Source organism: Aedes aegypti, chromosome 1 (genome assembly GCF_002204515.2).
Source record: "Aedes aegypti strain LVP_AGWG chromosome 1, AaegL5.0 Primary Assembly, whole genome shotgun sequence".
NCBI lineage: Eukaryota > Metazoa > Arthropoda > Insecta > Diptera > Culicidae > Aedes > Aedes aegypti.
In genome coordinates this window covers 265,152,659-265,179,966 of record NC_035107.1, presented here as the reverse complement: position 1 = coordinate 265,179,966, position 27,308 = coordinate 265,152,659, and the positions used below count along the sequence as shown (strand labels likewise).

At 37.6% G+C, this 27,308-nt stretch overlaps 1 protein-coding gene across 8 annotated transcripts in view; it reads left to right on the top strand.

The window, feature by feature from the left end:
• Window positions 1-27,308, top strand: part of LOC23687451 (cGMP-specific 3',5'-cyclic phosphodiesterase) — a 311,454-nt gene that overhangs the window by 266,087 nt on the left and 18,059 nt on the right. For all 8 annotated transcript variants that reach the window (XM_021837702.1, XM_021837701.1, XM_021837705.1 and 5 more), the window contains 4 exons: window positions 1,856-2,179; window positions 12,056-12,209; window positions 20,300-20,459; window positions 22,204-22,424. In XM_021837702.1, the coding sequence (XP_021693394.1) occupies window positions 1,856-2,179; window positions 12,056-12,209; window positions 20,300-20,459; window positions 22,204-22,424 (859 nt within the window). The remainder of the gene's footprint in view (window positions 1-1,855; window positions 2,180-12,055; window positions 12,210-20,299; window positions 20,460-22,203; window positions 22,425-27,308) is intronic.

Here is a 27,308-nt window from a genome sequence, read left to right as displayed (position 1 = left end):
ACGATTGAATTGTTGAATTTGCGTAAACACGGACACATTTTGACGGCGCACTGGTAGAAATCCTCCTCGCGGTTTGCGGTGGCGATGACGATGGGCGCTTCAACAAGCGGCTTCAGTCATGGCGGCGTGTTGTTGTTCCATTCGCGTTCCATTGAAAACTGAGCTGAGAATGCGAAAGACACTCGAGACTTGCTCGCCGACCATGTTCACAGTCTGACGGCAAAAAGAAGAATGAGCGAAGAAGCAAGAATCGGTCTGCTTTTATAGTGCGAAGCGGAACGCAAAAGAAGCGTGGAAAACTGCTTGCACGTGATTGGTTGCGTAAGAAAGGGGTCGACATTTTCCAAATTTTCAATAGTTTATTGTCGATATTCAATAGTTTTCTCCATTCGAGGAAATTGCTGTATACATTTCCGCCCGATTGGTGGGAAAATTTTTAAAATCTATCGATAAATGACTGAGTTATTAGCGTTCAAAATCTTTCATAATTTCGTGACGGTCGCAAAATTTTAGATTTTCAATTGACACCCAGTATATTGCCGTAAGACGTAGTTAACGTCAAAAGTGTCACATAGGTAAATGTGATAAAATTGTATTGTTTTTCACGTGAAAATAACTATTCTGAATGTATTTTGTCAAAATCATAAAAAGTTTAAAATTTGAAAAATATGTGTTCTGTACTTCGATACCTCCCTAACTCGATGGTCCCTTCAATATCGAGTAAGGGAGAGTTAACTGTAGTATTCTCCTGTTTACCAAATTTTCCGAAAACTTCCCTAAACTTTTTCGTCACACGAACACGTCGGAACCCTTCAAGAAAACAACAGTGAAAAAATTCTGTAAATCGGTTGTCCCGTTCTCAAGCCATTTCGTGACATACAAACACCACTCCATTTTTATTTATATAGATTTAAATTTTCACGCTAATTTATGCAACAGCACTTTTTTTTTTCCTACACAAATTTCTTTAGATACTCTATCCAATGTTTTCCGAGAAATTTCTTTAAAAAATCCTGTGGCATACTATCTCGAAATTGATTTTCGGATTATCTGAGCAAACTGTCTAGGAAATCTTTTAAAACTCCATCAAGATTCCAGGAGTTATTGTAGAGATCCTTATTCTTTAAATATGATTCTGAAACATACCAAGTTTTATCAAAGGTTATTGTAGGATTTGCTTTAAAAATACCTCACTGGTTCATTTTTCAAAAAAAAAAATCTTGGTGTTTTCCTGAAGACATTTCTGGAAGACTTCCGTGAAAACACTTTCAGGAGTTACTTGAGAAAATTTCAAAGAATTGCTGGCGCAATATATGTAGATATCTTGGATGGAATCTCTGGATCAATTGCTGAAAATTTCCTTAAAGACAATTTTAATGGAAATTCCTAGAATTTTCTGAAAAGTTATTGAAAGAATTTTAGAGGACGTTTTGCCCGGGAATTTAGTAGAATGTCCCAGGGAAATCGATGGATAAAATCTTGAAGGAGTTAGAAATTTCTTGATAAATTTCTCGAAGAATTTTTGAAGTAATTCAGATGGTTTCTGAAATAATATTTGAAGAAATTCCATTTCTGTAATTATCTTCGAAAAAATCTATGTTGAATTCTCTCTGGTCTCCATAACAAAATTCCTTGGGAAATAACCGCTAAATGAATACCTTTTGAAATTTATATATTTAAATATCTGAACATTTGGGCAAATACCTGAATAAATTTCTGATTAAATTCCTGGAGAAAATCTTCTCCATGGACAGTAAGAAATTATTTCCAAACATTAACTTAATATTATGACACATGTTCTTCAGCAGTATAACTTGTCTTATTAATTCCAACCTTTTCCCTCAATCTCTTCCAGGTCCTATGCCGGTGGATTCTTAGCGTGCGGAAAAACTACCGTCCAGTCAAGTACCACAACTGGCGCCACGCTCTGAACGTGGCCCAAACAATGTTCGCAATGATGAAAACGGGCAAAATGGAGCGCTTCATGACGGATCTGGAGATTTTGGGCCTGCTGGTGGCCTGTCTGTGTCACGATTTGGATCACCGGGGCACGAACAACGCATTTCAGTCGAAAACCGACAGCCCGCTGGCGATTCTCTACACCACCAGCACCATGGAACATCATCACTTTGATCAGTGTGTGATGATACTAAACTCGGAGGGAAACAACATTTTCCAGGTAAGTTGCTCCTGGTTGAAACGGGAAACGAGTTATGAATAAAGTATGAGTGCCGATGAGGTTCAGGAGAGCCATGACTGCCGAGAAGTGGCTGATGTCGAGTGCTCGTGACACGCAAACACTTCAAGCTCTTCAAATTCAAGCACTGCCATGTAGTGTAGACACTATGAAAAGTGGGATGTAATTCTAGCTTGTCACGAAGTGTGCGCTTGAATGTTTAACAGTTTACCTTGAATTTTATCAGACGGGTCGAACAGGAGGATCAAAGGAAAACAAACGGTTTTCGATTTAGAATCGTACCAATTTTCGGTACGTCAAAAGTGATACGATTCTATGAATTTTCAAGTTTGAATGAGTTGTCTGTGGAAGTCGTTTACATTACAATAAAATGACTGCATTGGATCTAAAGCTGGTTAAAGTAACAACGCGAACAACAGCAGTGTTGTTTTGTATCACTTCGTAGAATGTTCATAGTTTCTTGCCTATACATAACTGCCGATAACTGCATATTTGTAACATTCGACAAAAGCAAGCATTGAGTAAATGGAATACCAACTTTGCATTTTATGGAGGTATGGGACGAAACTAAAATTTCTAAAAAAATGCCAAGAACTCAAAAGTCCTTTTTTGCGCTGAAATTGTGTACAGCTCATATCGCATATTGGGTGAATTGTCAGAAAATAATTCTAATATGAATTCCACTGTTACTACATCACGGGGCTCGTGTATAATCTCAATGTGACTGTTATGCGGTTACAATTAGGACTGTAACAAAACAACCCGGTATTTTTTTTCGAATTTTCTAGAACAATTTCACAGATTTCAATAAGTTGCTCAAAAATGTTTATCATTTGATGACTCTCCAAGGTTTTATCAACATTATGCCTACATAATCACCAACTTGGGAAAAGGATATCTACGGTAGTTGGCAACTGCTAGTTGCTGATTAACTGAGCTCTACGAGGAGAACTTGTGTATTTTCTGTCAGTATTATTCTTCTTGTCATGTGAGCGTTTTGTCCGCCAATTGAAAATCTATATGTACATATAAATATATATATATATATATATATATATATATATATATATATATATATATATATATATATATATATATATATATATATATATATATATATATATATATATATATATATATATATATATATATATATATATATATATATATATATATATATATATATATATATATATATATATATATATATATATATATATATATATATATATATATATATATATATATATATATATATATATATATATATATATATATATATATATATATATATATATATATATATATATATATATATATATATATATATTTGTTTTTAATTATGAATCGTGGTTTACAGCTAACCAGCCGAGTGGAAGTTTAACAACTACCGAAAAGCTAAACATTACATATAATTTGCAATTGGATTAGATGGACAAATTGATGTGAAGATTTGCGAAAAAGTTACACGTCTTCTCAGTGAGAATCGAACTCACGACTCCCCGATCTCTAGTTGGGGCGCGTTAACCACTACGCCATGAGAGGTCTCATGAACGCAGAAGTTAACCTGAATTCGATTTCAGCTCAATAATCACGTGGTCCTCTTTCGCAAAGTGCACCTCTTTCGGAAGAATTAGATGCCCATCCAAACACAACGCTTTCTATATATATCCAATGCCTAGCCCGAGAGCGCATTATTTTTTAGGTAGTGAAATGCCACACAACACTCTCCACCGACGTGGTGGCTGAGATTTCTATTGTGTAGGCTTCCAATGGGTCGCGACGTTCTCAAACGACCGGTTACGGAACATGAGTCCGTTGCTCGATAAATATTTGTTTTTAATTATGAATCGTGGTTTACGGCTAACCAGCCGAGTGTATATATATATATATATATATATCACAGCTCATGAGTTGATATCTGGAGGAACTCATGGAAAATTTGAGTAATGGAACAGAAATGCTTTGGAAAGATCTGAAGATAATGGGTGATATGAATAAAAAACGTTGAACTTTACTACATGTAGCATCTACTCAAAAACAAAATCCACAAAGTTTACTACACTTTTGGTATGAATAAAAAACTTTTCGAACATGTAGTACTTACTACTTTCGAACATGAGCAGTGACTGAAGCTGCACGTTAAGAAATTTCCATTCAGGGTGCAGAGTGATTCTGCACGTATAGAACAATCTATTCAGAGTGACGCTTAAAATTAATACAATCATGCATATGGCGGAAATGTATGGAATCTAATCGATTACGCGACAATTTGCACAAAATCATGAAGGTGCTGTAATTTGACAAGATTTGTAGTGTAATTTTGCGATTAGTCTGGTATTCTCTCTATGTCTATGATTTTATGATGATGGTACATCAAAGAATTTTCTGAGTGGTTTTCGGTCTTCGCCAACGCCAGCGATTGATGTTTTTTTAATATTAGCTTAACATCTATGAAGAGATCTTGAGACTACAGCTATCAAATTAGGAATTACATATTTTCTAGCACCAATACTGAGAATAGAATTTAGAGAGGTAGAATTTTGATGATCCCCGTGTGTTTTCTTAACAGCATGTTGAATTCCGGAAGTTCTAAGTGTTTCTGTGATATTCTCGTTATTTTGGTGGGGTTTCTGATAGTATCCTTGGAATTTCTAGAACTTAGAACGTAGAGATTTTAATGGGAATTGTAGTGATTCCATTTGCAGTCGTAAGAATTCAATGAGGATCTCTCCTAAACATCCAGGGTTCCCTTTGAAATTATTAAAATTCTTATCGATTTCACAAAAAATCCCATTGAAATCTATAAAATATTTACCGACATTCAAAACGTTTATATTAAAGCTTTGCTTTGAAATTCCAACGGAACTGGAGATCAACGGATTCTTAAAGGTTTTTACAATAATTACAAAGATTGTATTCAGAATTACAAATATTCACACAATAATTCACAGGAGTCCCACCGCAATCTCATAGATTCTTACAGAAATACCTTCTCAAAGATACCCACAGAATTCTAAGAGATTAATATCCGGAATCCCATTCCGGATCCCCCCCCCCCTTTCTAGAGTTTTTACCAGATTTCTAATATTTCCGCAATATTCCTAGAATGGTATTTAAACTTCCAGAATTATCATAAAAAATCCGACATCCCTATCGGAATCCCAATGTTCCTACAGGAATTCCGGAATTTCAAAGGAAATCTGAGAATCTGAGATGTCAGAATTTACACGTAAAATTCAGAATTACATTATAAATATCTGAATTCCTACCGACATCCTAAAATTCCTAGAAAATAACATGATTATCGTAATGCCAGAGTTCACACGGATATTACAAATTGCTACTGCCAGTAATCTTACCGGAATCTCAGAATTGGCGGGGCGAATGTTTTCGTCACCTCAGAACTCCTAAGCAAAACTCAAAATACCTTCCGAAATATCAAAACTCATATCGTTTTCCCATGATTTTTACTCAAAAGTAAATTATTCCATTCAATTTCGCAATCTCAAAGCATGAGTAGCAACCTCTTAAGCTAACTACCAGTAGCTTTGTAGTAAATGCTACCTTTATTCATAGCAACGCGTTGTTTGTAGTATGTGCGAAAGGTGTAGAATGGAAAATGACACAAACATATTCCACTCGTGTTCCACATATAGCGTTTACTACCGAGATTGTAGTAAACTCAACTTTACTACATTTTATTCATACGGCCCAATGTCAAAATTTTATTCCTAGAGCTTCTGAGCCATAGCTAAATTTGATGTTGGAAGATGTAAGGAAAAGCTCGCTGATATTGGTGAGATCTTATAAAAGCTAAATATGATATGCTAATAGTATTCCACGAGTAAATTTTAGATATTATTTTCGGATCTTTTATCTCTTATATCTTTCAAGTTAATATCACTTTTGTATGTCCATATCAAAATTTGCTATTACTTAGCTTTTTCGCCTGCTTGGGTAAAGACTATTATTGCACTTTTTTGAGCTGAATTGCTTTACAAGGAAACGGGCTATTCGAGGAAATGGCTTCAGAGAAACGGGCCATTCGGGGAAAAGTAGCACAATCGCATAATCTATGTCTTTTAAAATTGTTCCGTTTTTGTTTATTATTTGTCCCGTTTTTATCTGGTTGGCTTATGGTCAGCCTATACTTCTCATAACTTATTTATACATATTTAAATCAAAGCGACGTAGGGGGAGATCCCCCAGTGCCGGACAGCACCCAATACCGGACACGGTCGAAACATTGAGAAACCATTGTTCAATCAAGATGGTGTATTAGTAGAAATCTTTAAAAAATTGACGTATCCCCTTAAGTAGATGAAAAAACCGAATTTAGTACTATACCATTTAATTCCACTAGAGTTTGTATCCTTTGACAGATACGCGTATTTCGACCTCAACTGTAAGGCCGTCTTCAGTGTCGTGTACTAGACTCGACTCGAAGTCGAGTCTAGTACACGACACTGAAGACGGCCTTACAGTTGAGGTCGAAATACGCGTATCTGTCAAAGGATACAAACTCTAGTGGAATTAAATGGTATAGTACTAAATTCGGTTTTTTCATCTACTTATAGGTATTCTACCAAACAGCTCGAAGATTTATTATCATAGTATCCCCTTAATTTTGAGCGTATTTAGTAATTATTATGAATATGAAAAAATACTTTGGATCACGCAAGCATGATTGAACATAATCCTGATTTGATAGTATGAATGTATGTTGTACCATAATTGAACTAAATATGATTAAATTACAATTTTCGTTAAGCACCTCCTGTCCCTCAGTTTCGGACAGCTTAATTTGTTATATGATATCTTTGTTATTATTGCATCAGTGTCTCAAAATACTTTCATTTTTCATGGGTTCCACCGATCATGGTATCAAACATGCAATAAAATTAAGAAGAATGAACATTCAGAACAACATCGTAAAATGTCCAATTTTTCATCATATATGAAAGAGGTTTTTGATAGGCATCTTGCAAACTAAGAAAAACTCAAATTATTCTTGTAAATGTTGCAAAAGCATTGAAATGGTAATTATAAACTATTCCTATAGTGTATACATTCAATTATGTTCAAATTTACAGATCTCGAGGCATTTCCAGATCGTGTCCGGTATTGGGTGCCACCTTTCAAGATCGATCAATTTGGTACTAAAATACATCATCAAAATGCGATGCCAAAATTTATATTGATATTTTCAAGTTTATGTTTGAACACTATAAAAATGAAAATATTTATCATAAATGGGTAGCACGAGCCCATAAAATCAATATTTTTCGAATTATGAATTTAGTGGCTTAAGTGTCCGGTACTGGGGGATCTCCCCCTATCACATATTGATATGTATGTCTTGAAATGGTATCTGCACGGAGATAAAAGAATTATCCAGTCAATCATATTTGCTTATAGATAAATCATATTTTTAATTGAATTTCGTTCAACCATACATTCAAATTTATTCAACAATATCTATGGTTGGTTTAACTATTTGGTATGATTGGATCAACTACACAAAATAATTGAATCAACCATAGATATGATTGACTCAATATTAAATATAATGATGACAATGGTATTATTGTTGATGTTATTGTCAAAACCGGCACGAATCTTCTTTATCGACACTACAAAAATGCGACAAAATGTAAATAAATATGGGAGCAGGAATATAAACCACTATCTTGAGCGTGAGAGCGCATTAACTCACATCTATTCCAACTTCGCTTGTTCACTGAGCTGAAACTGCATCTAGATTGTATGTGCAGTGCACATATATATTTTTGCAATCAAGCTTCGCATTTGCACTTTATTAATTCTGCACATAAAAGTTACGACTCGGCAACGCTTAGCTTTTAAATGCAGTGCCTTTATAAAATAAATGCGATTGCACATAATTTTAAGTAATCACGCCAATATAAATAATCTGTGACCAAAATTTTTATTTTTCCCCATTTCTTTAAATAAAAAAATAAATCAAAAGCTAATTGAAGGCTCATTTGCGTTTATTGAACTCTCGGCTGCATTTTTGTGGCCTCAATAATAATGAAGTGAACTGTATGCTGTAGGTGGGATTAGCGATGGGTGTTTGCGCTAGAATTTGTTCAGAGTCAGAGAATCCTGTTAATTCTTAGGAGCGTGGCACTGATTCCATGGCAGTTCATGGCATTCACCATCGTAGAGTTTAATCCGATGCAGTCCTGTTACTTCTCGGAATCTGTTGGAAAACGGGAACCATAAATACTTAGTAACGTATTATAAAAATGGGATTACCTCCAAAAAATGATGATACAGAAGGCGTCTTACTGTTGTGTCCGTTGCTCTACGAGTTTCTATTCTTGAATTCAATTTGCAACCTTAATAGGTTGTAACAACGCGACCTTCATAATGCATCACAATGCAAGTGAAAAATATGTGCATGAACATTTTATTTCATTGGTATCAAATAAAATTGATATGCGGCACAAATTCTACTGCGAGGTAAAAAATTTGCATCTATCTGATTTCTGCACATAAAATATAATGGAGATTTTATTTCAGTGTAGCACTGTGTGTTGCATGTTACCCCATATCAGGGGTAGCATTAAAAATGTATATCTCTCCTGATCCCAGAAAATAAAATACTGATAAAATTAATACCGCGTGGTATTCTTAACGTGGCGATTACGGTACCAGATGGTTTTTGTCTCATCTGAATCTTCAAATTTTTCATCCATATAGCTTTGAAGTTGAAAATTGTTGCAAATTACCCCGTTTGACGGTACTCTAGATGTATAAACATGCAAACCTGTTGGTAATCTTCGCCAACAAGCTGTGTTTCGAAATGTACTGTAACTATACCTTGTTTTCATTGTGTTTCTCTGGAAGAATGGAATCATATTAACACGGAAAATATTTTCATATATATGAAACTGTAAGTAAATAAGTGTCCATAAATTTTGTAGACTATTTAAAGCGAAATAAAAATAAAATAAAAATATCATTTTGGACTTCAAAAATTCGATGTTAGAAAAACTTTTTTCTCTAAAATATGCCCAATTTGCAATGTATGGACGACTTTTAGTAAATTTAATTACGAAACTTTTTGCTTAAGGATGATCAAAATCTGAAGTGGCCGTTTTTTTTTTGAATCGACTTTAAAGTTTAGAATCATTTTTTTTTTCAGTGTAGAAAATGTGTTTTTTATTTTTTCATTTTTTTTTTAAAACATCAGGAAATTTCACGACAGTCCTCCATACAACACTTTTTGTAGGTCTTACCGTTTTTGAGTTATACGGGTTTATAGAAAAAGTAAAAAAAAAACTTTGACCCTATCCAAATGTTAATCTAGATCGATTTTGAAAAAATAAAATATGCAATATGCAAAGTACCGTTTTGATTCATATTACGGACACTTAAGGCCTCAGGGAAGTATAACACAGCATAGATCATACAAATTAAATTATTCTGTATGATTCCTCAGCGTTATCGAGCTTCCAAAACCCTTAACTTTCGAATAGTGGGTAAAGAATACGTATCCGCAACTTGAATAATTTAAAATAGATCGAAATGTATGGCCTTTTAATGATTCTTATTCCGGACGCTTCCTCACTTTTGCCCCATATTCCGGACACTTTGATTCAAATTCCGGACAGCTCATGAAAATCATTATTAGAAAAATCAAATCATCAATTGAAATCATTCAACCACTAAAGAGACGCCTTAGGCAGTTGGGCATTATAAATTTGCATAGATTTTTGTGGAAAAATTTTATTGTAACGAGTCTTGAAAATGTGAACTTTTGAACTACAAAAATTGAAACATTTCGTATGAAATGTTTCCCATACAAAGTAGAGTGTCCGGAATTTGAAGCTGTCCGTAATATGAATCAAAACGGTATCTTAGTTTCACATACTTTTGACATCCAGAAAGTTTCATTGAATTCTGAAGGGGTGCTGCCAATCGCATGTCGAGTTGGCGTGAAATCCGTCAATTCAAGCTTATTCAAAAGTAATGTCACGACAGCACCTTTTATTCCGATTGAATATGAAAAAAAAAATAGATAAGTATCTTTTTACTTTTTCCAATAAAAATGAAAATTAAATGCGTATGGCCCTTTTCCATGTTTGTTCTGAAAGATTAAGGTGAAACATTTCGGAATCCAAAGATGGTCGGCGCAATGGCCGACTTGTGCCCCTACTCACGTTTTCAAAGGCACTAAACTGGAGCAATAGTTGGAAAACGTTTCTGATCTTCTTATTTTAAGCTATCTGCTAGTGCAGAGAGCCAATATAAAAAGTGCACGATTGTTGGATGCTGTTTTTGTTAGATTTGTGTCTTTGAAATTTTAGTGCAATCCTACAAGTTGATTCCAAACTGTTTCACATTAAAGGCACACAACAAAAGAAAATTAGCGATTTTCATCAAGTCTGCCTTGATTGTCGTTGGGAAACTGCAGTTCGGAAAAAATAAGATGCAAATTTGTCAACATTTTTTCACTTTAGTACGCAAGATTGCATTGCTACCAAGCGAACTGAAGTGAAAAAATGTTAACAAACTTGCATCTTGTCGCTTTTATTCACAGATGAAAGAATCGATTAAGAGTAATCGATCATGCGACTTACGCCCTTATTCTGGCACACGCTTGATATGCTTCTAGCAGTTCAATTTAATTCTTTTGTTTCTTTTTTCTGGCGGTAAGACCATGTCAGTACAGAGCAAGGATGGTTAAAAGAAAAAAAATGGACGACTCTTTATTTTGCCATTAATTTTGTCGTAGACACGTTATTCAAGTAACACTCATGCCACCTTTTTGAGATTCCCTCATAAGAGTGTTTATGAAAATCTTCAAAAACTTTTGTATGGGAAGTCTATTTGAGATTTTTTTTTTTTCAGAAATTCTCCATCAAACTTTTGAGAAATATTTTGCATTTCCAAAAACATTGATCACAAGATTTTCCTGGAACATCTGCAAGAATTCTGGGAAAATTTATAGAATACATGATTATTTATACTTTCAAGCCCGCTCGGTTTTTACTCAAACCAGTTCTTCCCCATACAGTGTAAAAAACACCTTTGTGCCAAGCATTTTAACGTTCACAAAAAAGAAGCTCCATCTCTAACACGCAAGGCGCAAACATACCATTTCGAAAACCACATTTGCTTCACGAAGCACACCGTCTTTACTGCTTTGGTCGGCAACGAGGAGGGTAATAAAATACTTGGAGTTATTAGGGTGGTGCTTTTCTGACACCCGAAAAAAAGCACAACACTTGCACCACAACTAATCGTTGTGGGAATTTTATTACGTCTGTATCCTGCAGAATACAACCACTCTATCGGTGGACCAGCGATGGAGGCTGTAATAATCCACGAATGTGTGTGTGCTGATGGCCCACCAAAAGTTATGCATTGGAAACAGCTCGGTGTGAGGAGAACGTTTTCGAAATGAGTATGTTTACTTCTTTTTATGGACACAAAATCGTTCGACGAGTAATGACAATAATAAAGTCAAAAATAACGATTTATACGATGCGGAATGTGTCCTCGTTGCTTGGTTTCCCGTGCAGAAATGCATAACAAGCAACTGTGCTATATATCATAGGTACAAAAGGTTGTGCAAAAAAAATGGGGAAAGCATTGGAAATTATCAGCTATGGAATACCTTAGTTTGGTATCATGCAACAATTTTCTTCTGCTCGGGTTGCGATGGAAATGTTTTCGGTTGAATCATTACAACGAAGAATGGTGAGGAAAATTAATTTTCCCGATGACGAATTGGTCTCTGTTAGGATGTTTTATACGTCTTCCCCGAAGCCTAGAATTGACTTTCAAATCAACATTAATTTTCGGTTTTGATTCTCTCACCAGGCCCTATCCCCAGACGATTTCCGCAAAGTCATGAAAGTCGTCGAATCGGCCATTCTGTCAACGGATCTGGCCATGTACTTCAAAAAGCGCAACCAATTCCTGGAGCTGGTCGAGGGTGGCGAGTTCGACTGGCAGAGTGAGGAAAAGAAGGAAGGTAATGTATTCAATTCATTCTTTAATCATGATAACTGCTCCAAGGTCGGTGAAACGTCTTGTACAGTCATCCCACAGTTATGAATCAAGTAAGGGTAATTTTCTAGAATGAAATTTGATGGTGTTTCTATATAAAACTGAGTTACCATACTTGAGCTGCAAAATATAGTTATTTTTAAAAATACACCTCGAATTTCACGGTTATTTACGAAAAAGTGATAATTTATAGGCATCCAGGTAGATCAGTGACAGAGAACAACTATCATGAATCAAATGCACCCATATTAAGGATCAGAACACTACAACAGCAATTTATCTACAAAGTAATTGACATATGGGACGATTCAAATATGACGTCCCGTAAAACGGGGTAACTTTGATAGTTTTTTCGAAGAAAACTTGAATATTTATGCATGCTGTTTCAAACATTTACAATTTATATTTTTAAAACAAGTACTGGCATCCTAGCTATCGATTACAGTCGGTAGATTGGCAAAAGATTTATTTTGAATAGATTTATAATTTTTCATATAATCGAAAGTTGGTTTTCTGTTTTGGGGTAACTTTGATAATGGAGTGTGATTCGAACAAAATTGAATGATTAACGAACATTTGTAGGGCATCCCGAGCAAAGTTGGGTAACAAATTGATAACAAGTTGTGTTATCCGATAACAAGCATTTGATAACATAGTTTGTCATCGTTTTGGTTTAATAAGCAGGCAACATAACAAACGTGATAACAAAAGTTTATACTAAAGATATCATATAGATAACTCATTGTGTTATCATTTGAAACACATTGATAACAAGTTTTGTTATCCAGCGAATTTCCCTCATTGATAACTCATTATGTTATCATTTAGTTATAAAGATCGAATTATGATAACAAACATTGACGTCATTCACCCGTCGGTTGCATCCTCGATCTGACAGCTTAAAATTCGTTGATAACAAGAGTATTCGTATTGATAACAAAAAATAACAAAATGAAATCATGCTGTACATCTTGTTATCACTATGTTATGCGGTTGTTATTCGACTTTGCTCGGGATCGCATACCTCTAGGCATTTAACGTTATATGGAAATTTCTGACTTAGATTACAAAAATGGTCCCAGTTTGTGAAAATGCTTCTCGCTAAGAGATTTGAGACAGTATTCAAGTTCTATGATAACTAGGCTATCAAAGATAAGTGGCCAACTATTCAAAACTACATCAAATAGTGATTCTAAAACAGATTGTTTGAAAACGTTGCAAAAATGCTAAAATCTTGTATTTTTTTAAAATTTGTATAAAAAGCCTAAAATGTTCTTGATTCAAATGAAAACCGCTCTTACATGAAGTGTCATACTAATATTCTTTAGTTTTGCATTCGTTTTGCTTAACTGATTCACAGAAATTATGATATTTCGTTTAGTATGTCGTGGGTTACACACTATCAAAGTTACCCGCATTATCAAAGTTACCCCGTTTTACGGTCCATCGTTTTTCGGGATTTCTAGACCTCCCTCCCCCCTCTGTTAGGCTTTTTCCAATACCTAATACATGTAGTGTCACACTTTCATAGACCCCCCCCCCCCCCTACCCCTTATGATGGAAGTCATTTTTGGATGGTCCCTATGTGTCTTGGATAGCTGCAGGACAGCTTGCTTATGTCGAATTCGTTTTGAACCTAGGTTAGAACTGGCGCAACCCGTTCTGAATCACAGTATCAACCCCAACCCGGTTCAGGTTCGACCGAACCACAATTTAATTGACGTTGGTTTGTTTATGTGTCAATCACCGACCCAGTTCCTAAAAACGAAAACGACATTATGCGTTTCCTTTGGAATGAGCCATTTTACGAAGCAGGTCAAATGACAGGAGACCTGGAATTTTTCAATCATCGTCGTCAGTTTTCGCAATGACTATGGTGCATTTCTAGCGTAGCTTTTCATACAGGCGAAAACTTAAATGGATCAAATTATCAAAATATTTCTTATCACAAAAGTGCCTTTTTATGTGCAATATGGGTTACAAAGAGGTAGCTGATAAAATTACTAGGTGTAATGTTGCAGTAAAGAACATTTTTGGACTCAGTTTTGTCATTTTTTTTCCATGTCCCTGTTTGGTAAATTTTATTATTATTATTTATTAAGGAGGTTTTAACTACAAAGTTATTCGCCTCCAGGTTTGGTAAAATGAGGCATTGTTAAAAATCCCGCTGGATTTCAGGCCCGGATTTGGGGGGGTGCCGAGGGAATCTATGACATTTCGTCGAAAGACATTTGGTCGAATGACATTTAGTCGAATGACATTTGGTCGAAAGTACATTTGGTCGAACGGACATTTCGTCGAATGAACATTTGGTCGAAAAGGATTATTTTCAACAGAAAGCATATAAGATTTGGTCGAACCGACATTTCATGAAATGGATAGTGGTCGAATCTAATTAGTATGGAAACGAAGTGTTACGTTTAGTCTAACTATCGTCGAGAGTAGCATTTTGTCGCTAATACGAGTGGGATTCAGTTTTAAAAAAAGTATCAGCTTACCAACAATCTATATGTGATTATCAAAATTTTGTTGTTCAATTTGATGGACAATCCCTCAACATATTGATCAACCTCTTGCGTTTCTGACGTTTCATGCTGCTTTTTCATTCAGGCATGATCTGCGATTTGAGGTAAGCTGATTTCGGCTTTAGGACATTTCGTCGAAAGATATTTGGTCGAATGACATTTGGTCGAATGACATTTGGTCGAAAGTACATTTGGTCGAAGGGACATTTGGCCGAATGGAAATTTGGTCGAATGGCTTTAGAACGTCGAATGATGTTTAGTTGAACGGAAATTCGGTCGAAAGGTTATTTTGGTTATGGTTTATTGAAAGTTCTTTTGGTAAAATTGATTATTGTATCTATGTTTATCAAAGTTGGTAAAATAGCGTATTCTTTTGAATAACCTGAATTAAAAACTTGTGTCGAATAAAAAATGAGACATTTTATTTCGAAATTTCATAAATCTATTTGTTTGTGATTTGCTACTTTGCCAATATCTAGGATCTCGATGATTATTGATATGAACTTTTTAGAAGTAGTTTTTTATTACTTGACTGAAATGTTTAGCTCTAGTGAATTTATTATTCTTTTAACATATCATCATTCTTTAAAGACTACTCAACAAGCTTCTTTATCATAAATGATGTGTATATGGTGATATTTTGAATTTATTATTCTTTTAAAATTTCATCGTTCTTTGTAATTAACTGAATCTTCATCTGATGAAAGCATTTGGAAAGAGTGCTCGGGATCTTTCTTTGAATTCCGAGTCATATAGTTCACGGACGTGGGTTAGATTTTTGAATGGAACGGCAGGAACAAGTTGCTTCAAAGAAAACCATTATGGCGAAGTGAATATTAAATATCGATAACTCTAATTATGGCCAATTGCCTTATTGTGACTTCCATCTTAATAACATTCTTCACAAAAATATATGGCTTTGCTGACGGTGTTCATGATCACAAGTGAATAACAGAGTTTGCGTTAGAATCTTTCATCAATTGAACGAGAAAGTTGTGCGTAAGGGAGTAAGGGAGGACGAGTTGACTGTAGTGACAAAAGTAGCCTTACTTCCATTTAAGATCAGCTAATCTCTACTGAATAAAAAAGGGTCCATTAAATTGAACAACAAAATTTTGCTAACCGCATATAGAATGTTTGTAGAATGGTCGATACTTGTTTCCCATTATTCAATTATCCTGCGTATGAGCGACAAAATGCTGTTGCAATTGAATCTTTTCGACCAAATGTCCATTCGACGAAATGTCCGTTCGACCAAATGTACTTTCGACCAAACGTCATTCGACTAAATGTCATTCGACCAAATGTCTTTCGACTAAAAGTCATAGATTCAAATCGGCTTTAGGACATCTGGTCGAAATACATTTGGTCGAATGACGTTTGGTCGAATGACATTTAGTCGAAAGTACATTTGGTCGAATGTACATTTGGTCGATTGGACATTTGGTCGAATGGACGTTTGGTCGAATGACTTTAGAAAATTTAGTCGAAACTTTATTTAGTAATGGTTGATTGAAAAATCGATTAATTCAGCAGAACCAAGTTTATTTTGGGCAAACATATTTTTCATCTGAAGTCAATCACGAATATTTAAACATGATAAATATTACCTACGCTTTGCAACGTGGTGAATGCTTAAAGGCTGTAGCAAAATTACATTTTCCAGACAAAAATTTCATATATAGACGCTTGAACATATACTACTAGCGTCTATATATGATAAATTATTCTTGATAATGTTTTTATTCTGCAGCCTTTTTGAATTTGAAAACGGGACGTTTTGTTTCATCCAATTTTGTAGAAGTTCAAAAATATTTACGCTCAACTTTGAATCATTATGTTGAGTTTATTATTCTTTCAAAATATTATCATTCTTTAAAAAAAAACCTCCTAAATGTTTGTGTCGTGCAGTTATTGAATTATTAAACATTGTTGAATTTATTATTCCTTAAAAATGTCATCGTTCTTTACATAAACTGCTGATATTTATGTGACTTAGGGTATGAATTTGAAATTTGGGAACTAGAACTGATACAGATGTTAATTGAAAAATTGCGCCATCTTGAATTGTCTGCCTAGAATGCACTTTTATAACAATTTTATTTCCAACGATTTAGACGAAGTGAACTAAAAGTATAACCTATATAATTCGTTTTCCTACTAATTGTTATGATTGTGACTTCAAGCTACATTACATTTCTTGGGTAAACACGTGGATTTGAAAACTGTGTCGATGGATTCAATTGATAATAAATTGATAATTGGTTCAATCGAAAATAATCAAACAAGAGAATTGTGTTAATCCTGTGTTGTGTTGACCTATGTTACAAGTTGATTTGCCTTCATTTGATATCAGCTTGTCGCGATTCATCCGACCCGCAGAATGAGAAAAATGACATCAAGTAACGCCCCCAACGCAAGGTGTCGAGTTTGTTGGGGAGTCTGTGTTATCAACTGAAATTCCATAATTATGCATGTCGCATATTGAAGCTTTTAAATTTGTCTAAGAAATACCAATACACCAATGCAGGTTTCTTGCAGTCTATCATGTTGTACCAGCATATGCAACCTCTAGTAATAGGACTATACAGACCGTCACCTTTTCCAATGATTCTATCACTGGTTTTTATCGTCAAAACTACACTCTGTAAAATAAACTGAAAAATCCCTATTCGACTAAATTTTCGACCAAAAATTCTTTTAACAAAATATCATATGCTTCTATGAGCAATAAAATTCTTTTCGACCAAATGTCCATTCGATCAAATGTACTTTCGACTAAATGTCATTCGACCAAACGTCATTCGACTAAATGTCATTCGACCAAATGTCATAGATTCCAAAAAATCTACTTCTTAAAAGTTTATTTCAATAATAATCGAAATCTTAGATTTTGACATAATTTCAATTTACAAAAGAGATGTATGAAATTTAAAAACAAGACTACATAAAATGCCCCATTGTTATTCAACAACAGTCAATGATTCAGATTATTCAAAAGAATACGTTATCTTACCAACTTTGCAAATCTTAGAAAACAATAATCAATTTTACGAATTGATCTTTCAATAAACCATTTTAAAATATGCTTTCAACCAAATTTCCGTTCAACTAAACGTCATTCGACCTAAATAAATTTCCAAAGCAATTCGACCAAATGTCCATTCGACCAAATGTCCTTTCGACCAAATGTACTTTCGACCAAATGTCATTCGACCAAACGTCATTCGACCAAATGTCATTCGACGAAATGTCCTAAAGCCGTGCCGAGGGGGCAAATGCCCCGGCCCCCCCGATGAAGGGGGCCCCCCGAGAAGTGCAAAAAGTGAAACACAGTTCGATGAATTATTCTTTACATTAAAGATTTTTAATTCAAAATGCCTCGGATATATCGATTTATAGCTAGCAATTAATTCCATACGATTTTCATTCGTATTTTTCAGTTTCAATGAAAATCCTTATATTCGCAAAAAAAAAAACATACAAGTTAGCGTTAGAGTAGATATGGTATATTTCGTTGATTGGATACTAGCAACATTCATGTTTTGTTTGATAATCTCACCCACACTGCTTTCAGGAACAAAACTGGGGAAAAACCTTGACTCAATGAAAACCATCAAAGTAAGAAAAAAAGAAGGAAAAAAAAGGAAAACAAAGTGTGCAGGTGAAAAAAAGAATCGACGCGTCAGTTGTGTTTGATCCGTTGAATCTGTTGCATGCTTCTTTGAGGGCGAGCGACGGAATTCGGATCGTGTCCGGTTCGCATAGTAACCGCACTATCGGTATCGATCATCCGTGTTCACGTATTCATTTAAAATAATATCTCTATCGTTTACCAAAACGAATCCTTTCCCATGTCCAAACTCCCAGTGTTTTCTTGTGGGAGTGCAAAGGACTCCTCGGCTTCCATAAAGCAAGTAACACGTCAACATTTCCCTCCCATTCCCAAATTGACCTGCATTCGGACGCAGCCGGCGCCGGTATTGTTTATTATAATAATGAGAGCACCAGTACTTACACATTGAGGATGCTACTGATCCCGAGTAGTTTCTGTTCTGCGGGTGGTCAATCATGCTCATGCTCATGCTCATGCTCATGCTCATTTGAGCCAAATTTTTTAATTTTGTTGTAATATTTTCATGGTTTTGTGTGAATATTGCAACTCATACTAAAAGTTTAAAAACTACCATAGTCTTGACCAAATTTAACTACAATTATATTTTACCCGATCCCCTATTTACAAGCCCAAGTAGATAAACTTTCAAAGTAATTTTTTTATAATCTTTGCAAAATTTCCGCTCAAGGCTATTCACAGAGACTAGCACCATTTGCAACTTGTTTAATCGTGCATAGTTCTTCCTAACTGTTGTCACTATCTTTATATAAAATTTATAATGTAAGGAAATAAACGAGCCTTGGGGAAAGTGTATATAGATAGTTCTGGAAGTTATTAGTTAACCTAGAGTGAAGCTCATTTCTGAAAGCAATTGCACCTTGTCTTCAAAGACTAGTAGAATATCTGATTGAAGCGAAGCTAGTTAATCGTTTGTTGCTTTAAAGTTACGCAAACACAATTTAGCATTTACAAGATTATTGTTGAATCCAGTCAAGATTGGATTTTTTTTCTAACAATAAAGGTAGGAAATCAGAAATTTCCTCAAGATATAATAACATAGCTAACCGTTTTACTTATTGCTTCAATAACGAATATCTTTCAAATTCATTGAAATAAATTGGAAAATATTAATTCAGTTTTTTCTATTGTTATCCAAATCCTAATAATCATAGTGTCTTGATTTCAACAGTTGATTGAGAACGGTTCAGTCAAAATTCAATCTCAACATCTATTATGTAAGACTTTTCAAGTAATTTATACATATGATTGATTTTACGTAACATTCACGAAGTGATGCGGTTCAAATACGAGTATTTTTTTTTTAGTTCTCGGATGTTTTGTACTAAGGGCCCCTCTCAAGAGTTCTTACCCGGGCCCACCGAGGCCCAAATCTGGCACTGCTGGATTGAATCCCAGGTCTCCTGCAAATTGACGCCGTTGCGACGATCAGCTGTTCCGAAACGTTTCGTAAAATGGCTTATTGCTTTCTCTTTATTTCATATACAGTCAGGTCTCCTATAAGACGTTGCCACTGACTAGCGCAATTTCTGAGCTGTCGTTAAATTGATTTTAGTGAAACTTGGTAGGTTATAAGCTCATACTTTGCCTCGATCACAAACGAAAAACCAGTGGGTTAATTAAATCAACGCTTCTATCAGGGTGGTTAACATTTTTCGAGTAAAATTCTATTTTAAATGTAATGATACTGCATAACCTAATTGTTTACGCAAATAAAATGTTTTTTTTTTTTTTGTATTTTTTCTAATTTATGGGATGACAAATTTTGTGTTAAATCTATCACTGATCAATATCTGTGGGTTTATCCTTAACTGTAGGGCGACTGTACTTTGCAACTCGTACTCGACGGGGGGTGGCAATACTGTATATGTACTAAAATGTGTTTTCCCTTTTCAGTCCTTTGCGGCATGATGATGACGGCATGTGATGTGAGTGCGATTGCGAAACCATGGGAGGTCCAGCATCGGGTGGCCAAGCTGGTGGCGGACGAATTCTTCGACCAGGGCGACTTGGAAAAGCTGCAACTCAATCAGCAACCCGTGGCGATGATGGATCGGTAAATTGGAATCATAGCTAATTTTTATTCTGTTCGTATGGCGGTGGTGGTGGTATGTTACCGAAGGAATTAATTTTGACATCAATGTCAACGAATCAATTTGCTCTGGGATCAAGGTTTCTTTTGCATGTTATTTATTCGTTTATGCGTCGTTTCAAACCTAATGATGCTTCAATTATAGTCACCAGCAGCAATAATCATGCTTAATAAATGAATCCTTCATCAATTAGGACTATCGTAATATGATAGCTATCGCTTCATTAATCTATCTGGAATAGCCTACCTGCAAGAATGTAGACTGGAAGCAATCAGATGTCAGTCAAATAGATAATAAATTAGCATCCAGTGACATAACATTTGATTTGAAGCCAATCACTCATCTGTGCTTGGTGTGTCAAATCTACCAGGAACGTGATTACTATCTTTGAAGCAGCTCAGTCTCACCTGGAGTTACCTTCAGAGATACAACATGTTCAATCAAGACATCAGCATTAATTATATCTGTCTAAGCTGCTCGATAACAGACAGGCCAGTGCGGCAGAAACTAACGATGTAACTACTCTCTAAAACAAAGCTATACAAAATCAGACTCTTCTGGACCAACACATCCTGAAACGACTATGCGATTATTTGTGTCTCTTTCTTTTTCATTTGCCGTATCAGTTCAGAATTTTTAAAAGTGATTTGTGTTAAATACACGGACACCGTCTTCAGCCATTGAGCTGCACAGACTGCAACTTAACACTAGACAACGGACAAGCATGCTTCAAAGGCACAGCCGAGAGACATCCTTGACGAAAAGTTTCAATGGCTGAAGCGGGAATCGAACCCACACCCCATGACACGATGCACTTAAATGCCTGACGACACTAACCGCACGACCACGTGGCACACACCTGCTTATAAAAAAAGCTTTCAATCAACTTAACCTAAATATAAAACGCATTAATCGTGGAGGAGATTGTAACGATTTTTGCCTGAAATTATTAACTATTTTATTTGACATTTGTTCCAATGTTTCAACATTGGATATTCTATTGAATCCTCTGCAGAGCTTTCTTCCTGGTATTACAACAGCTAGTCCATATTGGTACAGCATACAACATGGCTGGCCTGAAAATTTGTTTGAATATCAAAAGCTTGTTCTTAAGACAAAGTTTCGATTTTCTATTAATAAGGGGATAGAGACATTTTATATATTTGTTACAAACTATGTCGAATCTAGAAGAACAAGACCAGTAAAATAGCCTTCAGATTTGTTAGAACGAATCAAATTTGTTACACGTAAAAGTTGATGAGTGGTCGAACATCCATGTCGGAATCCGAACTGCTGATTGGCCAACATTGAAATTTCGTTGATGTGGATCATCATTCTGTTCAAAATGACCTTTTCGAAAAGTTTACTGTAATGCTTTGGCAGGATTTTTGTCTGGTTTTAAAATTGGTACAACCTTGGCATTTTTCCATTTGTCAGGGAAATATGCCAACAGAAAACATTTGGTAATTATATCATCCAAGAATGATAAGCTACTCTCTAAAAGTTTCTTGATGAGGATATAGAAAATTCCATCATCGCCATCGGGCATTCATATTTTTGATTTTTTTTTAATAATAGTTCTCACTTCATCCAAATCAGTCTCCCAAGAATTTTCAAAAACATTTTCTTTTTATTCACACTTTGGTATTGCAATGCACACTCAATAATCAAATGTGCCCTCTGTTTTCCCCCACCTTCTCGTTCCAGGGAGCGCAAGGACGAGCTGCCGAAGATGCAGGTCGGCTTCATCGACGTCATTTGCCTGCCCCTCTACAAAGTCCTGTCCGATGCCTTCCCGTGGATTCGGCCGCTCTACGAGGGAACGATGGACAACCGGCAGCACTGGCAAGATTTGGCCGAAAAGGTGGAAATGGGTCTGACGTGGATCGATCACGACACGATCGACAAACCGGTGGAGGAGTTTGCCTGTGAGATTGTTGATCAGTTGATTGTGCTGGAGAAGAAGTGAATGTTTCTGTCCGCGTCCGCGGGTTGGCGTTGCATGTGTCCTTCCCCTGTCTTTTGTGTTCCGTGTCTGGCTGTCTTCGTTTTGTGTTGTGGTTCGGGTTAAGCTGCTGGTATGGTTAAAAGTTTTTCATTGCTAAAAATACTTACAGCAACGGAGTGTCTACAATATGGGAAGAGTTTCAAATTTGCATATCTAACTCATGTTAAAAAGGTTCCAACTCATCTTCAATAGACAAAATGGTGCTTTTCACAAAATACTACATTCGAGTACCACCGGTGCAGTTGTAGTACAGAACATGTGAAAGAAGCATCAAACTTCTCCACTAATAAGAATGGTTGACGAAGTTTTCACACTTCTTTATATCATGTGGAGAGCCGGCATAAATATCTATTTAATATCTAAATATCGGTATTATTTGAGTACATGTTTAAAAAAATCCAAATGACCTTGGGGGAATTCTGAGTGGAACATGCGAGGATAATTTCCTGTAGATATTCCAAGGATTCCAAGGCAAGGAATTTGTTTACAGAAAGCTTCTCATATTTCCCCAGGAAACCCTCCTGGGATTTCACTTTTTATTTCTCTAGATAATTTTGTTGAGATTCTTCAAGCATGTTCTCCAACAACCAATTCAAGAGATTATTCCTTTAATTGTTTTTGTAAGTACCTACAATCCTTTTGCAATACCTTGAATATATCTAACGGTATTTTTGAAAATGGCTCTACAAGTTTTCTCAAAAGTACGTTCATGAATCTCTCCGAGATCTTTCTCTACTCAAAAAATAAATTTATGTAATTCTGTAATGGAACTGTTTCCTAACAAAACACAAAGACATGATTCATAAGTTGTTCCGGTTTTCCAGCAAAAAAAAAACATTGGTACTGGTAAGTTTTAAGGTGACACAGTTTGGAATCAACTTCTAAGATTGCACTGGAACTTCATGTCAGCTATAAAGTGGGGGCAGCGTTTATGGTAACGCCGTCACTGCACCGCCACGCTGGCAACACAAGAGAGAGAGAAGCGAAAGTGAACGATCATTCTTTTCATACCCATTAGTCTGTACCCGATATACGAAAGAATAAAGACGTTTAGAGTAAACGGTCCCGCGAGTTAAAAAGTTTTTTCCCTCTATCACGATACGCATTGTCCGGAGTGTTCCGGTGTTCCGCTGGCCTGTTGGGTGTCCGTATTCGTCGGTCGGTCCACTCTGTTGCCCTACAGGTTCATGGGCCCAGAGTCAGTGAATTGGGAAAAGTGTTTTCCGGGACAGAAAGTGCTTCGCGGAAGCCATTAGTGTGCGAAAAAGTTTTCGGCGTGGGTACGATTGGTACAGTTCTGTCGGCGGTTGCATTTGGCTCGAGCTGCAGAGCAGCGCGCGGTTGTGATAGTGTGCGTGTGATTTGGAGCACTCGAGCAGTGCGCGTTTTCGGTTGCTGGTGTGTTCGAGGCTGGAAGAAATTTCTAGCGTAACAGGTGAAAGAGGCCTGATTGGAAAAGTTTTCGTTCTCGTCGCGTGTGTGTCGATCGGAGAAGAAAATGAGTGAGAAATTTCTGTTCGCTCGTCTGAACAACCAGAATTTCCCCGTGTGGAAAACGCGTATGGAAATGTATTTGAAGCGCGAAGAACTGTGGAAAGTGATAAGAGACGCAGCACCAGAGCCGGTCAGTGATGACTGGACGAAGAGTGACGAAAAGGCGCTGGCGATGATTGTCCTAGGTGTTGAGGACAGCCAGTTGAATTTAGTGCGTGGTGTTGCGACGGCAGTGGAAGCGTGGAATAAATTAAAAGATTTTCACGAAAAGACGTCGATGACGTCAAGAGTGTCATTGCTTCGTCGCATATGCAGCTTGAATATGTGCGAAGGGGACAATATCGAGAAGCACTTGTATGAGTTGGAAGAGCTTTTCGATAAGTTGGCTTGCGCCGGTCAGGAAATGGAGATGCCGCTTAAAATCGCGATGATCTATCGCAGCTTGCCAGAGTCTTACGGCAGTTTGGTTACCGCTCTGGAAGGTAGACCGGATGCCGATCAGACAATGGAGCTGGTCAAGCAAAAGCTGATTGACGAGCATCAGCGCCGGCAAGAACGTTCGGGCGATGCCGGTGAAAACGCGATGAAGATGTATAGCAGGAAGAAGAAGAGCGATAAAGTGTGTTTTCAGTGCGGCAAACCGGGACATTTCCGCCGAAATTGTCCGCAGCTGAAAAGCGGCCCGAGCGGCAGTGATGTGAAGCGCGATTCAAAACCTAAATCCGGTAGTGCGAAAGCGAAGCAAGCAGAAGAAAGTGATTCGGCGATCTGTTTTGTGGCTGGAAATAAATGCAGTGGACCTTGGATTGTCGACAGTGGATGTTCCAGCCACATGACGAACGATAAGTCGTTCTTTGACAAACTGGACACGAGTGTAAAGGTGAAAGTGATCCTGGCCGATGGGTCAGAGACAATGTCCGGAGGAATCGGAGAAGGCACAGTGAAATGTGTGAGCGGTGAAAACAGTTTGGTGGACATTCCGTTCAAAGACGTGTTATACGTGCCTGCACTGGACAGTGGACTCATTTCGGTGAGAAAACTCGTGAAGAGAGGACTGAAAGTGGAATTCAGTGGTTCGAGATGTGAGATCTTGTCCGCGCAAGGTAAAATAGTGGCTGTGGCGGAACCTCGCGGCAATCTATTCGCGTTGAAGGTTGCAGAAGAAGCTCGGCTGGGCAAGGAAGCTCGGCACCTGCAGAATTGCCAGCATACCTGGCACCGCCGGTTTGGTCACCGGGATCCGGCGGCATTGGATGAGATCCAAAGGAAGGAGCTTTCTGACGACTTCAAGATTCAGGATTGCGGGATCCGGCAGGTTTGTCAACCTTGCCTTGAAGGTAAATCATGTAGAATTCCATTTCCTAAAACCGCGAGCAATCGGACCCAACGTGTTCTCGACGTCGTTCATACTGATGTATGTGGTCCGATGGCAAACGTAACGCCAGGAGGTGCCCGCTATCTAATGACAATCATTGATGATTATAGTAGATACACCGTCGTGTGTCTACTGAAGCGTAAGAGCGGTGTAGCTGATTGCATTAAGAAATATGTCGCGCACGTCAAGAACATGTTTGGTCGGGCTCCATGTGTAATAAGATCAGACGGCGGGGGTGAATATACCGGTCATGACTTGAAGCGGTATTATGAGCAGGAAGGCATTCAGGCGCAGTTCACCGCGGCCTACTCCCCTCAGCAGAACGGAGTAGCCGAGCGGAAGAATCGCTCACTCCAAGAAATGGCCACATGTATGCTTCTTGACGCCGGCCTTGATAAAAAGTACTGGGGGGAGGCGGTGGCTACTGCAGCGTATTTACAGAATAGGCTACCATCCCGCGCCGTCGATACTACACCTTACGAAAGGTGGTTCGGCAGGAAACCGTCTCTTTCACATATGAAGATATTCGGTTGCCCTGCATTTGTTCACATCCCCGATGTTAAACGGTCGAAGCTAGATAGTAAAGCTAAGAAGCTGCTGTTCGTGGGTTATTGTAGTGACAGGAAGGCCTACCGGTTCTTGAATACGGATACAAACGAGATCACTATCAGTCGCGATGCTCGGTTTGTGGAACTTCAGGAGGAGAAGACACCTGCGCTAGGTGGTCTGCAATCGGCTGGAGAGGAATTCGTTGAGGTAGAGACCACTAGCAGCCGTCCGAAGAAGCGAGTAGATGAAGAAAACTCAGAACAGCCACGGGACCAGGAGGAGTCCGAGGAAGATACTTTCTTCGACTGGGATGATGAACAGGAGCAATCTGACCAACCGGAAGCGACAAGAAAAGAGCAGAAGCGGAGCACCCGAGGCGTACTGCCAAAGCGGTTGGAAGACTACGTCGTCAACGCGGCGATGTTGGCACAGGAGGAGCCAGCGACCTACGAGGAGGCAGTGGCCGGACCCGAGCAAGGACTGTGGCAGGAAGCTATGGCGAAGGAGTATCAGTCGCTGATGGAGAACCGGACATGGAAGCTTGTTGAACTACCCGCCGGACGGACCCCAATCAGTTGCAAATGGGTCTATAAGAAGAAGCATGATAGTGTCGGCAACGTTTCCCGTTTCAAAGCACGGCTCGTCGCGAGAGGATTCTCACAGAAATTTGGAGTAGATTATGATGCCGTCTTTGCTCCAGTGTGCGACTCAAACAACCTTGAGGATTTTGCTAACGGTCGCCGGGCAGAAGAAAATGCACGTCCATCACCTCGACGTGAAGTGCGCCTACCTTCACGGTAAGCTAAAGGAGGAGGTGTATATGCAACAACCGAAAGGGTTCGTTATTCCTGGGAAAGAGAAGTTCGTGTGTAAGCTTGAACGCAGCCTGTACGGCCTCAAGCAGGCCGCACGAGTATGGAACGAGACGATAAGTGTGCTGTTGAAGGAGCTCGGTTTCACACAGTCGGTGGCAGATCCATGCCTTTACGTGAAGAGATTGCCCGATGGTGGTGTCGTATATCTCCTTATTTATGTCGATGACATGATTGTGGCAAGCACGGTTGAGGAGGAGATCAGGTTGATCGAAGAACAGTTGCGAAAGAAGATATCGTTGACGTCGCTGGGAGAGGTGAAACAATTCCTCGGCGTTAGAGTGACTAGAGACGATGAAGGATGTTTCAGCCTGGATCAAAGTGTGTTTATCAAGGTTCTTGCGCAACGGTTCGGTTTACAAGACGCAAAAGGTTCAAGCATTCCACTCGATCCGGGATATTACCGCAGCCGGGTGAATAGTCAACCACTGGATTCGAACGAGCGCTACCATAGTTTGGTAGGAGCGCTTCTATATATCGCAGTGAATACTAGGCCGGATGTTGCCGCAAGCGT